Source organism: Pleurodeles waltl, chromosome 1_2 (genome assembly GCF_031143425.1).
Source record: "Pleurodeles waltl isolate 20211129_DDA chromosome 1_2, aPleWal1.hap1.20221129, whole genome shotgun sequence".
NCBI lineage: Eukaryota > Metazoa > Chordata > Amphibia > Caudata > Salamandridae > Pleurodeles > Pleurodeles waltl.
The window spans coordinates 1,127,307,202-1,127,324,914 of NC_090437.1; the positions used below are offsets into that span (position 1 = coordinate 1,127,307,202).

A 17,713-nucleotide genomic window follows, 5' to 3' on the forward strand; every position below is an offset into this window, starting at 1 on the left:
CGCCTGTTACACTGCCATAAAAACCCATAAAATGAAATAAATGTGGTGGCCATATTGGATAGATTCTCTAACCTCGTATGCTACAGTGCCATAAAAACCCATAAAATGAAATAAATGTAGTGGCCACATTGGATAGATTGTTTCTATAGTAAACAGAAATCCCAACAGCACCTAATTTGACTGGCCCTTCCAAAGACAGAGCTAGATTTAGGTAAAGGCTTCCAGGTGAGAGTCTCCATGCATTCTCTGGCCACCAGAGTTGTGAACCTACAGAAAACAGCTGCATTTTCTTCAACTGCCACCTTATAAGTACCTTCCTCTCCAATACTCTAAGAAAGGGGTTATGTGTACCAATGTGGTATCTACACCAGGATGCATGGCAGTGGGAACTATTATTCCAAACCCTACAAGTCTAGCTTTTGACTCTCCACTTTTAAGAAGATGCATGTTTCTATTTTTTCCTTTGATGTCTTTAATTTATCTTCAATATGCTAATTTAGTTGGTATGTATGTTTAATGTGGATGGGTTACTGGTCAATGCAAGAATGTACCAGTGGGTAGATTAAGGATGAGCGACAATCCCTAAAAATGAGGGATAAGCCTTGAAAATGTCCTTTGTATGTTTGCTTTGGCAACTAGCATTAAGTCACAGTCGAGAAAACCGACTTCTTTTCTAAGTGGCAAGAAAATTACTTCTACAAAACACTGCAAACATCCAGCTGTGGGCAGCATTGCCGTCAGTGATCTGTCTCTGATCTCTTTTGTTGTAAACACCTTAAACTGATAAGAAATTTGCTAAGACCTTGGGTGAAAAGCCTAGAAATGAAATGCTTGAAAGTGGAAGTTGTCATTTATTAGTAATACATGCATTCACATAGGTAACACATCTTCACTTGCACTGCTAATAGCATAGTTTGTATTTCCTTGTATGTATGACTCCATCTCCCCAACCTGTCTCTGAAAGGTTGATAAGGCTTACGAGCACTCATTCAAATATCTGCTAAGAGGTCCCGTGCCAAGTGCAATAATTGCACACTTCTAGCTTATAAGGCAACAGCACTTCACATACCGTACTTTGGAGTGCACACTGTTAATGGGAAATTCAAAAACAGAAGATTGTACTTTGAGATACCAAGTTCGACTTGTGGGTCTAGTAACTTTTGGTCTTATGGGAAAATATAAATTTTTCAATCAATGCATTCTACTGGGTAAAACAATTTTTCCCCACTTTTCCTACAGCTTTTGACATCATAGTATTTGTACAAATTAAGTAAAACATGCTCCATTTTATGGACTTTCTTTGAACGTTCAACTAGGTCTTAATATTTCTGCGTATTTGTGCAGCTGATCCTTGCACTTAACAAGATGGCTCTGGGAGCAACTGTAAAGCTCAGCCCAAAGGTGAGACCAGAATATTTGGCCTGCCGCTGAAGGGTTCGCATGGTGATGATATTACAGGACCTAAACTACAGCGGATATAAATGTCTTTGGCCACTCTCCTTCACAAGAACTGTCAGGAGGATTGATTTCTTGCACTGCCCATTCACTGTCTATTTAAAAGCACTCTAAGGATAGGATCTCCAGCAGTAAAATAACATTGATCAGAGGCACCAGGCTGGCAGCCAGTTTCAGATACAGCCTTGAAAGTAAACTTGCACAGAGGCAGTTCTTCATGCAGGCACCTGCAGCTGATAGCTCTGCAGAGAGGTCACCTTGACTTTAGAGTTGGGCACCAAGCTAGCAGAGAGTGAACTAAACCTAAGTAGGGAATAAGACACATTACTCACAGAAACATCTTAGTGAAATGGAGCTTGTTGACAAACAATTCTACAAGCAGGCAGCACCGGAAACCACCTTTGGTAAATATAGCCCTGCATAGAGGCCTAAGGAAACGACGATTGGCAAATATTTAGCAAAAACTCATTAATGTTGCTAGGTCCACACACACTAATATAACATCCTGGAAACGAAAAGAAAAATTACCTGATCATTACAATTTAGAAAAAATTGATATCTTGAATGGCCTATTAAGACATCTGAAACCTTTAAAAATGTACTACCGCCCGATGAGCGAAACAGTGTGGTGGCCTGATGTTATCAAATGAATTTGAATAAACTAGATTACAATTAAAACACTACTGTATCAAAATGCAACAAACCTGAATTCAAGTGAGATATATTACTTTGGAACCAATCATAGTTCATTCAAGGACACTTTGGTTTTCTTCCATTTTACAGTAAATTCTGTTTAACGTCTGTCAAATTGTCATAAACACCTTAAATGTAGAAAACTCTAGACTCTAATGTCGAGTACAAATCTTTGGCATCATAGATATATGATTAACTGACAAAAGTCTTGGCACAATGGATGATTAATGCCGGCCGGATATAAAATTCACAAAGGAAAGATCTGATTCATCAAGCAATGGGTCTCTTCCCCGAATTCGGTGACAATGAACTGAACAAGAAAATATTTGTATCTACTAAACGTCTAGTGACCCAATGTTAAATAAAAGACAGCTCATCTCTAGTTCTATCCATGGCCTACGGGTCATCTGTGCAAGACACTTGGCACAGGGAGATTCTCCTGTTATCACTCTTAGCTATCTTGTGCCTTTGGAGGAAGATAAGCTAGCTGGTAGCTATCAATGTGGCGGCTGAGGGTCCAATAAGGCTATTATAAAGCATTGAGTTTTTGAAAACATTTCAGGAGCATAACAGTTTGTCAAATGGAAAGCCAAGACTGGCCATAAAGTGTCTTAAGGCGTTGAAGCAAGGTTAGTCTCACACTCATTGCTAGGTAAGATTTCCCCAGGTCAATTCATTAACAGACTAGAAGAAACTGAGACAACAGTATGGGCCCGTCATTGAATTCCTACATTTGTATTGGGGTGAATTAAATGCTGGTTTGCTTCACACCAGTGTGAGCAGCACTTCTGTTTGTGAAGTTGAATTTGCCTTCCTTATACTACAAAGCCAACTAAAAAGGCATGTTATTGCCATTGTATTGTTGCATTTCTATAGCACTTTCCTACCTCTTGACAATGCCAGCTGGTCGAGGAAGCAGTGACTTAGTTAATTGCATATGCTGTGTAAAACTAATAAATAGTTTTAACAGATAGTGCTTCTTTTCTAGCTAATATATGTTCGCTTTTAAGCATCCCAGACCTGCAGGTATGTACCTCCATTGTTCTCCACTACACATCATAATTCCTTCATCCGGGATACATCCGATTTGTTTCACAATCCACAGGAGCCCTTCCTGATGAAGATCCCCACAAGAGTCAAGCCTGGTGTCTAAGCGTGCCATAATAATGATTATACACCTGAGGAAGACTCCCACCAAGTTACAGTGCATACCACAGAAGGACAAAAACGGGAATAAAATGTTTAAAAAGTTACTGTGTCGCTCTCCTAAGTACCAAAGGAGGATATAAGAATCGAGTACTAGAGATATCCATTTAAATACAAAAAAATAATAAACGTTTAGTACTACTGGGGGTCTACAAGCTTATGTCGGTTTATTAGCCATTGTATATAAGTTAAAATTCATGTTTGTTTTTGACAATTTTAATTTTAATTTTTGGCTATTGAAAATAACTTTTCCCTTGTTTAAACACACAACATAAAGCACATTACACATTACAGGAAACCACTTTGCAGCCATGTTTTAAAATTTCACAAAGTGGCCTAATCCATTTTGAAACCGACTGGTGGTTTCACGAACAAAAATCAGTAGTAAACTTCTTACACATTTTGTGAAAGTTCACTATTTCCTTTGCACCGTGTATTAACACAAGCATTGTGCAGTCAAAAATGTATACCAAATGTCACTAAAACACAACGGTGTTATAGCGGAGGAGCGTTGCCCCCCTGCCAGCATGCAAACATGAAAAACTAAATGATAATAAAGCTATCTTAGTATCATTTTATTTTTTCTTCAGGAGATAAGTGTTAGGGGCGGGCCATGACAATGACAACACTAAAGGAGGATTGGTGGGCACTACTGCAAGTGAGCATTTTGGTTTGGCCGGTGTCTTAGGACGGCCAAAGCAACATGTGCACTGAGTTCCCTCCTACCCAGATGCGTTGCCGGTAGAGAGCAGCAGGCCCAGGCTCCCGGTCCCCGTGGGAGCACAAAACCAGCCCGCTCACACCAATCCCTGCATTTCTCTCATGCTGGGTAATAATATTAACCAACATGAGGGAGGCGTGTGGATTGGCATAGGGGAACCTGGAAGCCTCTGCACTGGCAACAGAGGAGCACAAAGGTGGCAAGCAGCAGGTAAGTGCTTTTATTTTTTAGGGTCGAGCCTGCGATGCATGCGCTCGCGCATGCGTATCGCAGCGAGGCGCTTTAGTTATTAGAAAAGGGCTCGGAGCCCTGTCGACGTCACGTCAGTGTGTTTGATTGGTTCGTGGGCTTGTCTAGTAAAATCTGCTTGCTTTCATTAGTGGAAGGCATGCACACGTCATGCCTTTTCCGGTGGTTAGCACTCCTCGAGCGCAGCGACCAAATACAGAAAACATGCGAGGCTCGCTGTTTTCTGTCGGATCGTGGACTACTTTTTCTCTATTTTCCTAGCAATATTTCGCTTGGCAGAAGTCGAGCGCTTACACAGTTAATTTCACATTTTTACGTACATAAAAGCACTTTTGCCGATAGATGAAAAGTCGGGTTAGGAGTTTACAACGCGATCAGCTCTAACATGAGCAAACGCAAGACCCTTTGCATTGCAAATGCTTGTTTATAGTTTTTTGCCTCGCCCCACCGGCGCACTGCCCCACCACTTCTCTTAGATACCAGCCGCTACTGCTAATACACAACATTAGGACAACATGGGCAGCAGCAGTGCAAGCTTCCATAACACAGGCAACAGGTATATGCCACACGGCATTCGCAAATGGAGACGTGTGCTTATCTAACACACACAGAACAGGAACAGTACAAGTAATAACAGAATATGCTTCCTTCAGTCAAAAACAGTTTCAATGACAACATCAGCAGCCAGGTTTTGTGAAAGTGTCTCTCCCTCACAGAACAAGTACAAATGTTAGGGAACACAGTGAAAACTATCCAGAATGTAGAACTGGGCGACAGTAAATCGAGGTTCCCTGTCTTACAGAATAGAAGCAGTGTGTTATTTTTTTTAAGTCCTTAGGAGACATTGCTGAATGTTAGCTTGCCAAATACCAAGACTGTCCAGTCTCTGCTTCAGCTCATGCCTCTTTCGTTCACCACTGTTCCTTCCTTGTTATCACACTGCTGTAGGTTCCTTTCCATCCCTGCTTTCTCCTTTAACACTGTTTTTCCCTATTTCTCTGTATCCTCCTCACCGCATTTGCTCCTTTTATTTTTCTTGTTCTGGGTCAAAGTTTGATGATTACAAATAAGCCCCAGAGGGTCGTACCTGGACCCGCTGCCCTCAAATTAACCACTGGTTATGTCGCATCTTCTGACAGAAAAGAAGGAACAAGAGGTAGTTATCACAGACAGGAAATACCTCCCCCATGGTGACGGTATTTACTTGGCATGGGAAATTAAGAGTCCCAATCCGTTCAACTATGAAAGGAGGTCTATAAATTTAGCAAGCACAGAATTCTATTAGTTCACATGTATTAGCCCATATCCTTCTCACATGTACCATGCCTCATGTGAAGGATCCCTGCTTTTTAGACGCCCTTATCCCACTTAAAACACTGTGTCCTGCTGAAGTTATCTTAATTCATGCAACATTAAGCAGTTGGTGTTGGACTTTTATTGACATATGCATTTTTGGTTCGAAAGAGAACAACCTAAAATGTTAGAACGCAAAGGTGTTATACATGCTATGGAGCCACTACTCAGTAAGGTTTTATTTAAAAAATTTTTACACAGCTGTCTATTCCAGTTCCAAAAGTGTTTGTTTCACACACAAAACCACACTCTGCTCACTTATTTTCTGAGTATTTACTAATTCATTCCCATCATGAATTAAAAATTGCATTGGCAGTTACGAATTTTATTGTACTGAGTTTCACAACACAACAAAGTACAACATGAACAGCAGCAGTGTAATCTTCCTTAATACAAAGGATAAGTAAAGGGCAAAAAGCAGAAGGCACATCACACAGTTGTCTCATAATAAAATGACACGTTACAACACTGGTAGTAGTACACTTAAGAGGGAGTGAGAGGAGGCAAAGAACTGGTGCATGCTTTCGCAGACCAGCCCGAATACACAAGAACACAAAACTCCTAGAAAAAACACCAAAACATTGATAGAGTTACCATACAATCATTCACTGACATAGGACGATGAATCTTCACCTGTTAACCACATCTAACACCTAGAAGCATCCAAGAGGGATAATGCTCACTGGTTGCACAATCTCCTAAAGTCTGCATGTGTGCATGTGTGTCCTCCGTCTGTTCAAGTCAGACCTATAATAAAATGTGTGTGCGTGAGTTACAAATGTTTTACTGGTTTACTGGAGGGGGAAGTGTGGGATCCCACCCCCCTAACAAATGTGTCTTGTGAAAAATAGCTGTGCACAGGGGCTTTTACTCGGGTATGGTGAGGAGTCATGTCCGATTTCACAAGGAATTTTACACACACAAACAAAAATTCACACACACTCTACCTCTATCTGTTTGGGAATACTTCAAGTGTTGATTATTTCACAAAATAATTTGCTTTCTCTCACTTAGTACACCTACGCCCCTCTTGTGGGCTAGCTTGTCGTACAATGTATTTCAACATTATGGGCCAGCAGGATTGTTGGGAAATCTGAAGCTCACCCCCCACCAAAACTTACAGACCAAACTACGCCCCTGTCCCTACTATAAGAATAAAAAAAATGGTTGCTACTTCTCTTTCCATCACCATGATTTGACGCTTAAAAAATAAATAAAAAATAAATGCACAGGTTTAAGGCTTTATTCTCACTGGGGTCTAACATTGAGAGATGAAAGAGATTGGAGCAGGCGAAGGTGACATAGAACATGTTAATAAAGTCTAGGTCTCCTAGGCTGTGGGACTTTCGTGTTGCAAACTAAGGCCCTGATTTAGAGTTTGCCGGAAGGGTCACTCCATTGTAGGAAGGTAGCCTCTTTCTAGCCTTGTTACCCCCACTTTTGGCCTGTTTGTGAGTATACGTCAGGGTGTTTTCACTGTCTCACTGGGATCCTGCTAGCCAGGGCCCAGTGCTCATAGTGAAAACCCTATGTTGTCAGTATGTTTGATATGTGTCACTGGGATCCTGCTATCCAGGACCCCAGTGCTCATAAGTTTGTGGTCTATATGTGTTCCCTGTGTGGTGCCTAACTGTATCACTACAGCTCTGCTAACCAGAACCTCAGTGTTTATGCTCTCTCTTTGCTTTAAAATTGTCACTGCAGGCTAGGGACTAATTTTACCAATTCTCATTGGCACACTGGAACACCCTTATAATTCCCTTGTATATGGTACCTAGGTACCCAGGGTATTGGGGTTCCAGGAGATCCCTATGGGCTGCAGCATTTATTTTGCCACCCATAGGGAGCTCAGACAATTCTTACACAGGACTGCCACTGCAGCCTGAGTGAAATAACGTCCACGTTATTTCACAGCCGTTTTCACTGCACATAACTTATAAGTCATCTATATGTCTAACCCTCACTTGGTGAAGGTTAGGTGCCAAGTTAGTTAGTGTGTGGGCACCCTGGCACTAGCCAAGGTTCCCCCACATTGTTCAGGGCAAATTCCCCAGACTTTGTGAGTGCGGGGACACCATTACACGCGTGCACTACATATAGGTCACTACCTATATGTAGCGTCACAATGGTAACTCCGAACATGGCCATGTAACATGTCTAGGATCATAGGAGCGACCTCTGACCTGTTTCAGGTCCTGAGCTCGCCCCCCACGACCGCAGCACCAACCTGCTGCCTCCTGCCTCTGTCCCCTGACCACGCTGCTGTTTGCGTGTTCGAGGCCCTCCTCCACCCGCAGGCATCCTCCTGCGCCTCATCCCTGGGGTCTAGTGGGCTCTGACTAGCTTCGCTTGACCCGTGTGCCGCTTCCGCCGTCCCGTAAGTGTTTTTTCAGTTTTCTCGCTTTTTCAGCGCCTCGCCGCCGGCGCTTCTGCCCCCTTTGTGCCCCCCTGATTGCCGTCTCCCCGATCGTAAATTGTGCCATACTGTTTTTCTGTTTGTGTGATTTTTCTTATTGTATCTGCTCGTATTTTGCTCGTTTTTCAGTGTTTCTGCCCCTTGTGCGCTCCTCGTTCCCTGCCGCTGCCTCCCTGCGGCCCCGCCCCCCTCGCGCCCCCATTTGCCGCTCCCTCCCGCCTCCCGCCTCCCAGCTGCTCCTCCCTCCCCCCTCCCTTCTTAATGGCGGGCGCTGCGCGTCGCGAGTGAGCGACCTCTGACCTGTTTCAGGTCCTGAGCTCGCCCCCCACGACCGCAGCACCAACCTGCTGCCTCCTGCCTCTGTCCCCTGACCACGCTGCTGTTTGCGTGTTCGAGGCCCTCCTCCACCCGCAGGCATCCTCCTGCGCCTCATCCCTGGGGTCTAGTGGGCTCTGACTAGCTTCGCTTGACCCGTGTGCCGCTTCCGCCGTCCCGTAAGTGTTTTTTCAGTTTTCTCGCTTTTTCAGCGCCTCGCCGCCGGCGCTTCTGCCCCCTTTGTGCCCCCCTGATTGCCGTCTCCCCGATCGTAAATTGTGCCATACTGTTTTTCTGTTTGTGTGATTTTTCTTATTGTATCTGCTCGTATTTTGCTCGTTTTTCAGTGTTTCTGCCCCTTGTGCGCTCCTCGTTCCCTGCCGCTGCCTCCCTGCGGCCCCGCCCCCCTCGCGCCCCCATTTGCCGCTCCCTCCCGCCTCCCGCCTCCCAGCTGCTCCTCCCTCCCCCCTCCCTTCTTAATGGCGGGCGCTGCGCGTCCGCGCCGCTGGCGCGCCAGAGGCAAGCCCGTCTGCGCCCGTCTGCGCCCGTCCGCGCCTGGACCGCGCCCAGCGCCACACTCCCTGGCCCTCGCGCCCCCCCCATCCGCTACTCGATCAACGAACTCCGCGCCTTCAACCCCGGCCCCTCCACTGAATGCTACCGGGCATCCCCGAAGCACACGAAAGGACCTTTTTCCTGCCGTACCTGCAACTTCTCCTGCACCAGAACGACCATTCCAACTACGAAAACATCCAACCCCAACCACCTGAACTGCATCCTCATCAACACCCGCTCCGCACGAAAACACGCCATCGAGCTCTGGGATTTGCTCGACACCACTGCTCCTGACGTGGCTTTCCTGACCGAAACCTGGTGGAACGACTCCTCGTCTCCGGACATCGCCATCGCCATACCGGACGGCTACAAAATCACCAGAAGAGATCGAACCAACGGAATCGGCGGCGGAATAGCCATCGCTCACAAAGCTACCCTCAAAATCCACACCCACTCTGACGACACCCTCAGGACAGCAGAACACCTCCACTTCCAGATCCACACGGACCCCAACACGACCCTCAGAGGAACCCTCATTTACCGCCCACCAGGACCAAGAGCCCCCTTCAACGACACCATCGCCGACCTTGCAAGCACCCACGCCCTCGCTTCCCCGGATTACATCCTCCTGGGAGATCTGAACTACCATCTGGAAAATGCCAACGACGTCAACACCGCGTCACTGACCTCCAACCTCCTCAACCTCGGTCTCCGACAGCTAGTCAACACACCTACCCACATCGCCGGTCACACCCTTGACCCCCTCTTCACCTCTAGCAACCACATTTCCTTCAACCACACCTCCGAACTCCACTGGACTGACCATCACTGTGTCCATTTCACCTATAAGAAAACCACAGAGCAACACCGCATCCAGCTACCTCCCCACCGCCGCTGGGGCAAAGTCACCCAAGAACAACTGACCAGCACCCTCAGCAACAACCCTCCACCCGACGCAATCGACCCGAGCACAGCCGCCATCAACCTCCATCAATGGATCCTCGACTGCGCCAACACCCTTGCCCCTCTCAAGAAACCCACCACCATCCAAGGAAAGAAAAAACCAGCCTGGTTCACAGACGATCTCACCACCTCCAAAAGCAACTGCCAGAAGCTCAAAAAGAAATGGATCCAAGAACGCACACCCGACAACCTCGCCGCCCTCAAAAACGCCAACCGCGAACACCACCAACGGATCCGCACCGCCAAGCGCGCCCACTTCACCGAACGCATCAACAACAACGCCCACGACTGCAAAGAACTCTTAGGCATCGTGAAGGAACTCTCCAATCCGAAAGCCAACTCCAACGACATCCCGCACTCCCAGAAACTCTGCGACGATCTCTCCACCTTCTTCCACCAGAAAATCACCACCATCCACGACAGCTTCATCACCGGTCCACCGCCAGACCTCACCCCTGACGTCTCCTCCCGCGACTGCCGCCTCACCGCCTGGACCCACGTGGACGAGGCAGAAACCATAGCAACCATGAACACCATCCACTCAGGCTCCCCCACGGACCCCTGCCCCCACCATATTTTCAACTCAGCCAACGCCACCATCACCCCCGAACTCCGCAAGATCATCAACCTATCCCTCACTTCTGCCACCTTCCCGGACAGCTGGAAACACGCAGAAATCCAACCCCTCCTCAAAAAACCCAAGGCTGACCCCAACGGCCTCAAAAACTTCCGTCCGATCTCTCTCCTCCCTTTTCCAGCGAAAGTCATCGAGAAGATCGTCAACACTCAGCTCACCCACTTCCTCGAAGACAATTCCATCCTGGACCCCTCACAATCCGGATTCAGACGAAACCACAGCACTGAGACTGCCCTCCTCGCCGCCACAGATGACATCAGACATCAAATGGACAACGGCGAAACCTCAGCCCTCATCCTCCTCGACCTATCAGCCGCTTTTGACACCGTCTGCCACCGCACCCTACTGACCCGCCTCCAAGAAGCCGGCATCCAAGATAAAGCCCTCCAATGGATCTCATCCTTCCTCTCCGACAGAACGCAGAGAGTCCGTCTCTCCCCTTTCCGCTCCAAAGCCACCAACCTCATCTGCGGCGTCCCCCAAGGATCCTCCCTCAGTCCCACGTTGTTCAACGTCTACATGGCCCCCCTCGCTCAACTGGCCCGCCAACACCACCTCAGCATCATCTCCTACGCCGACGATACCCAGCTCGTCCTCTCCCTGACCAAAGACCCGCTCACCGCCAAAACAAACCTCCACGAGGGACTAAAATCCATCGCCGATTGGATGAACAACAGCCGCCTGAAACTCAACTCCGACAAGACGGAAGTCCTCATCCTCGGACGCACTCCCTCGGCCTGGAACGACTCATGGTGGCCCTCCGTCCTCGGACTCCCACCCACCCCTGCCAGCCACGCAAGAAACCTCGGCTTCATCCTGGACTCCGCCCTCACCATGTCCAAACAGGTCAGCGCCGTCTCCTCCTCCTGTTTCAACAACCTTCGAATGCTCCGCAGAATCTTCAAGTGGATTCCAACAGAAACCAGAAAGACGGTGACCCAGGCCCTCGTCAGCAGCAGACTTGACTACGGCAACGCACTCTACACAGGCATACCAACCAAAGACATCAAACGCCTCCAACGTATCCAAAATGCCTCCGCCCAACTGATCCTCAACATACCTCGCCGAAGTCACATCTCCCCTCACCTAAAGGAACTCCACTGGCTCCCGGTAGACAAGAGGATAACCTTCAAACTCCTGACCCACGCTCACAAGGCACTTCACAACACCGGACCCTCCTACCTCAACACCAGACTCAACTTCTACACGCCAACACGTCAACTCCGATCCGCCAACCTCGCCCTCGCCATCGTACCCCGAATCCAGCGCAAGACATCCGGCGGCAGATCCTTCTCCTTCCTCGCCGCCAAGACCTGGAACTCTCTCCCCACATCTCTTCGCCAGACCCAGGACCTCCTCACATTCAGAAGGCTCCTCAAGACCTGGCTCTTCGACCGCTAATCCAGCAGCGCCCCCCCCCCCCCCCTCAGCGCCTCGAAACCCTGACGGGTACATAGCGCGCTTTATAAATACCATGATTGATTGATTGATTGATAGGATCATGGAATTGTCACCCCAATACCATTCTGGTTTTGGGGTGACAATTCCATGCATCCCCGGGTCTCTAGCACAGAACCCGGGTCCTGCCGAACTGCCTTTCCGTGGTCTCCACTGCAGCTGCTGCTGCCAACCCCTCAGACAGGTTTCTGCCCCCCTGGGGCCTGGGCAGCCTGGGCCCAGGAAGGCTGAACAAAGGATTTCCTCTAAGAGAGGGTGTTACACCCGCTCCCTTTGGAAATAGGTGTGAAGGGCTTGGGAGGAGTAGCCTCCCCCAGCCTCTGGAAATGCTTTGATGGGCACAGATGGTGCCCATCTCTGCATAAGCCAGTCTACACCGGTTCAGGGATCCCCCAGCCCTGCTCTGGTGCGAAACTGGACAAAGGAAAGGGAGGGACCACCCCCCTGACCTGCACCTCCCAGGGCAGGTGCCCAGAGCTCCTCCAGTGTGTCCCAGACCTCTGCCATCTTGGATTCAGAGGTGTTGGGGCACAATGGACAGCTCTGAGTGGCCAGTGCCAGCAGGTGATGTCAGAGACCCCTCCTGATAGGTGCTTACCTCTTTCAGTAGCCAAGCCTCCTTTCTTAGTAGCCAAACCTCCTTTTTAGGCTATTTAGGGTCTTTCCTCTGGGCTATTCCTCAGATAACGAATGCAAGAGTTCACCAGAGTTTCTCTGCACTTCCCTCTTTGACTTCTGCCAAGGATCGACTGCTGACTGCTCCAGGATGCCTGCAAAACCGCAACAAAGTAGCAAGATGACTACCAGCAACATTGTAGCGCCTCATCCTGACGGCTTTCTCGACTGTTTCCTTGTGGTACATGCTCTGATGGCTATCTGCCTTCACCCTGCACTGGAAGCCAAGAATAAATCTCACGTGGGTCGACAGAATCTTCCCCCTGCTAACGCAGGCACCAAACTTCTGCATCACCGGTCCTCTGGGTCCCCTCTCATCCTGATGAGCATGGTCCCTGGAACACAGGAGCTGGGTCGAAGTGTCTCCCACAGTCCAGTGGCCCTTCTGTCCAAATTTGGTGGAGGTAAGTCCTTGCCTCCCCACGCCAGACAGCAAACATGTGTACTGCCTGATTTGCAGCTGCTCCGGCTTCTGTGCACTTTTTCAGGACTTCCTTTGTGCACAGCCTAGCCTGGATCCCCAGCACTCTGTACTGCATTGCCCAACTCGCTGAGTTGGACTTCGACGTCGTGGGACCCTCCTTTGTGACTCTGAGTCGACCGCTGTCCTCAGATCTTCTAAGTGCCTGTTCCGGTACTTCTGCGGATGCTGCCTGCTTCTGTGGGGGCTCTGTGAGTTGCTGAGTACCCCCTCTGTCTCCTCCTCCAAGGGGCGACATCCTGGTCCTTCCTGGTCCCCAGCAGCACCCAAAATCCTCAACCACGACTCTTGCGGCTAGCAAGGCTTATTTGCGGTATTTCTGCCTGGAAACACTTCTGCAGCCTCCAGCACACTGTGGGACATCTTCCATCCAAAGGAGAAGTTCCTATCCCTTTTTGTTGTTGCAGAATCTTTGGCTTCTTCCACCCAGAGGCAGCCCTTTTGCACCTTCATCCGGGGTTTAGTGGGCTCCTGCCCCCCCCCGGTCTCTTTCGTGACTCTTGGACTTGGTCCCCTTCCTTTACAGGTCCAGGAATCCGTCTTCAGTGTTTTGCTGGTGCTTGTGGTTCTTGCAGAATCCCCATCACGACTATTGTGTCTTTCTGGGGTAGTAGGGTAACTTTACTCCTACTTTTCAGGGTCTTGGGGTGGGGTATTTTGGACACCCTTACTGTTTTCTCACAGTCCCAGCGACCCTCTACAACCTCCTGTAGGCCTGGGGTCCATTCATGGTTCGCATTCCACTTTTGGAGTATATGGTTTGTGTTGTCCCTAGGCCTATGTCTACCTATTGCATCCTATTGTGATTCTACATTGTGTGCACTACTTTTCTTACTGTTACTTACCTGTATTGGGTTTGTGTACATATAGTTTTTGTATATTACTTACCTCCTAAGTGAGGGTATCCTCTGAGATACTTTTGGCATATTGTCACTAAAATAAAGTACCTTTATTTTTAGTAACTCTGAGTATTGTGTTTTCTGGTGATATTGTGCTATATGACACCAGTGGTATAGTGGGAGCTTTGCATGTCTCCTAGTTCAGCCTAAGCTGCTTTGCCATAGCTACCTCTAACAGCCTGAGCTGCTAGAAACACCTCTGTTCTACTAATAAGGGATAACTGGACCTGGCAAAAGGTGTAAGTACCACAAGGTACCCACTATAAGCCAGGCCAGCTTCCTACATCCAGCACACACTTGACAATCTGTCACCCGTATTATAAGTGCCAAAGGACATATTGGACTTGTAATACGGCGGGATATCCATCCAATGGACTGTACGTACCTGTGTGTATACATACATACATACACACACACACACACACACACACACACACACACCCTCCAACGGCGCAAGCTCCGCCTCCTTACAGAAGAGGTGCAGCACGGCAGGTGCATAGCAAGCTTCCCTCGTGCAAGTGCTGCCGTCCAGTCCCTGTAGAAAAGAGTCAGCAGGGAAGGACCACACTTTTCAGAAAGCTTTGGAATGAGCAGGTATCATGCGCTGTGACTCCCTGACACGGTGCTGCACCTGTTTCAAGTGTGGAGGGTCACAGTGGCTAGAGCACCTGAAAACACAGATTTGAAAAATAAACACCAGGCTACGAAAGTAGCGTCCCGGGTAGAGACATCTGCCAGGGAAACACTCACTAAGGTAAATGGCAACAGAATCTTAAACCACCTTGTTTTAGTATCTACGTAACGTTTTGTAATAGTTTGAATGTATCTTCTGATTATACTAACAACAAATGACATGTTACTTCATAACGAAAACTTTCTCCAAAATAGTAACAAAGTTGTAGATAAAATGGCATGTACATATGCCTCTTTAGATAACAGCCGTTGCTGAAGGACACTCCGTCGGATAAAACAAGTGCGAGGTCACCGGCCTGCCATAATCCACCCAGACACGCACTGCCTACCGTATGTGCGTTCACACAGGCAAGACTGTTACTGGGCTTCTCCAGGTGTGCAGTGCAACAGGCAGTCTTCTGTTGCTACAATTTACATTTCTGCATGAAGGGAAACGAGCTAAACACATTCTTACAAAGACACGCGAGGCACCAGCAAAGAGTGTCACACAAACTCAGCTTCATGTGTATACACGTCACAGCAGAGACAGCTGATGCAGACATCGCTGCAGCTATCAGACACAAGCTACAGAATGCATCCTGCACAAGTCCCCCCTCACAGTTCAAGCGTGCACACGTTTCCAGAACACTCATCTCCGTCGCAGCGCCTAGAGTGCACGCACACAGTTCCAGCACCTCACACACTGCTCTCACCTCCATGACCATCCTCCGTCTCCCCTCCTTGGTAGTCATAGCTGCCTCCGCAGGTATGACAACAACAACGGAGTCGGTGATTGGCGAGCGGCCGTCTGCAGCATCCGGCGCAGCTACTGGAGGGAAGGGAGGCGGGAAGGAGGGACGTGCTCGGGGACCCGGGAAGCTTGGAAGCTCGGGGTGTACTGCGCATGACCCACCCGGCTGCTCCTTCCTGGCAGCCAGGCCAGGGGCCTTCAGGACCGCCACAGAACCGAATACGGAACCGAGCTGCCCCATCCCGAGAGGGGTGTTTATTGATCAGCAAAGAGGGAAATGTAGCAGTTATTTGTGGCATGCCCAAATATTTACTCAAACACAATATTGTTTTCGCTGTTCTCCCAGTAGCATATATTGCCTTCTATTACCACCGGAGACCGGGCATTTAGGAAACTCTTTCCCTGCAACAATTTCAGGCAAATTACAATAAAGCTCATTATTCAGTAAAAAAAACTCTACACGTGTGATTTAGAGTTACCACGTTGCTTGGTAGTGCACTTTAGATACTCGAAATACCAGCCACCTTCCACACAGTCTGGGGACGCGTGAATTGCACAGTAGATGTTTAGGTGTCACTCATCCTGGCCTCAGGATGTTAAGTTACACTTGTCCGTATTCAGGCTTCATTCCGGCAGCTATCCCTCAAGAAACAGATTTGAGAGTCGAGTGGTTTCCAGCTTCAGAACTATATTTCTGGGTACAGAGCTCAAAGGTTCTGAGATTTTGGGGAGGCGATTGGTCACGGAGGTGGGCTGGCGATGTTCAGTGTGGCTTCAAGCATCCTCAATAGTGCGTGGTCGTGGATATTGAATATAGGTTTTTTGTGGTGCAGTATTTGCCCCATTTTGGTCGAGGAATACTGCTCTGTTATCGAATAGAAGATAATGAATACTGTTTTGAAGCATTAGACATGATGTCACGCTGCTGTGTGCAACCAGGTAGGTAATTCCACTTTGTTGTGCACCGGCTATGTCAACTGAACATGCATTTGTAATTTTTGTCGTATTGCGGCTCATGCAGTGAACATGACCAAAGGGGAAAAAGACAGCTGGACCTTCTGTTGCTAGGGTGACCACTTGGCATTGAGGCAAATTCTTGGCAGGACTGTAAAAAATTCAGGACGAAGGGTAAAAATTCAGGACAAAAATTCAGGACGAAGGCTCAAAATTCAGGACAAAAATTCAAGAACAAACGTCAGTTTTACAGACACACCCAAGAGAGGCCGTGCCTCACTATGTTATCAGTGCATTTATTTACTTTTTTTTTAAACATAACACTATTTATTCACTGGTATTTTTGTGATTGTCTCCTTGTATACTACATTCAGGTGTCACATTACGTCCTTGTTCAGTAGTAAATTAATGCCCTTCAGCACTGTGTCAAGGCCATCACCCCTACCCAAATCTGCCCAATCTTTCTTAAAGAGAAAGTAACAAAAAATGTTTGATTATGTTTCTGAACATTTTAAAACCCCTGGCAAACAGTTTGGGAAACATTAAGGTAATTAACCTTATGCTAGTTTAAACAAATTGAACAAAAACATCTGGCTCACCCCAACCGCCCATGGACTTTCAACCTAAAAAAAAATTAATGAGGCAGAGCATATGGTGTGGGCGACAGTTTCGCACCTAATGTCAGGATGTGAGGTACCCACAACTTGTCTGTAGTCTCAGAGCAGCTATAGTGTATGTCTGAAAGTCTACATTTATCTCTGAACTGGAAGCCAGGACTTTCAATCAAAGATAACAAAAGAGGATGCTGAAATCGAGATCAAATGGGAGGTTGTTGCTAAGAACTGGATAATTAAGGAAGAAAAGAACAAGGTGGGACGATTACTAAAATCAGACAAGATGGGTCCACCAAGACTATCGGAAGGTATTGGGTACCAGGGGAGTTGTCTCTGCAGACAGGAGAGAAACTGAAGGAAGAGGCGCTGCTAAGTGGTTGAACAAGCAGCACCCACCACCTTGGCAAACTCTTCTGGTGCAATGGTCCACTGTTCATGATTGTGGAAGGGTGAGCAGGGGCCAGAACCCTGGCAAGGATGTGCAAGGCAATTCCCCACTTTGTACATATCTTAAAATGGTTTTGAAATTGAGCAAAAGCCAAACTAGTGATCTGGATTATCCCTAAGTGTCAAGTACACATAGAATCTTCAAAATATTGGAGATATAAACCACACAAACAAAATATAAACATTTTAAAATGTAATT

The 17,713-nt window shown here is 47.7% G+C and overlaps 1 protein-coding gene across 1 annotated transcript in view; it reads right to left on the reverse strand.

Moving 5' to 3' along the window:
* Positions 1–15,581, reverse strand: part of CC2D2A (coiled-coil and C2 domain containing 2A) — a 353,444-nt gene extending 337,863 nt beyond the window's left edge. The window contains exon 1 of the mRNA XM_069202617.1: positions 15,462–15,581. Coding sequence (XP_069058718.1) covers positions 15,462–15,500 — 39 coding nt within the window. The 5' untranslated portion in view covers positions 15,501–15,581. The remainder of the gene's footprint in view (positions 1–15,461) is intronic.
* Between the last annotated feature and the right edge of the window lie 2,132 nt (positions 15,582–17,713).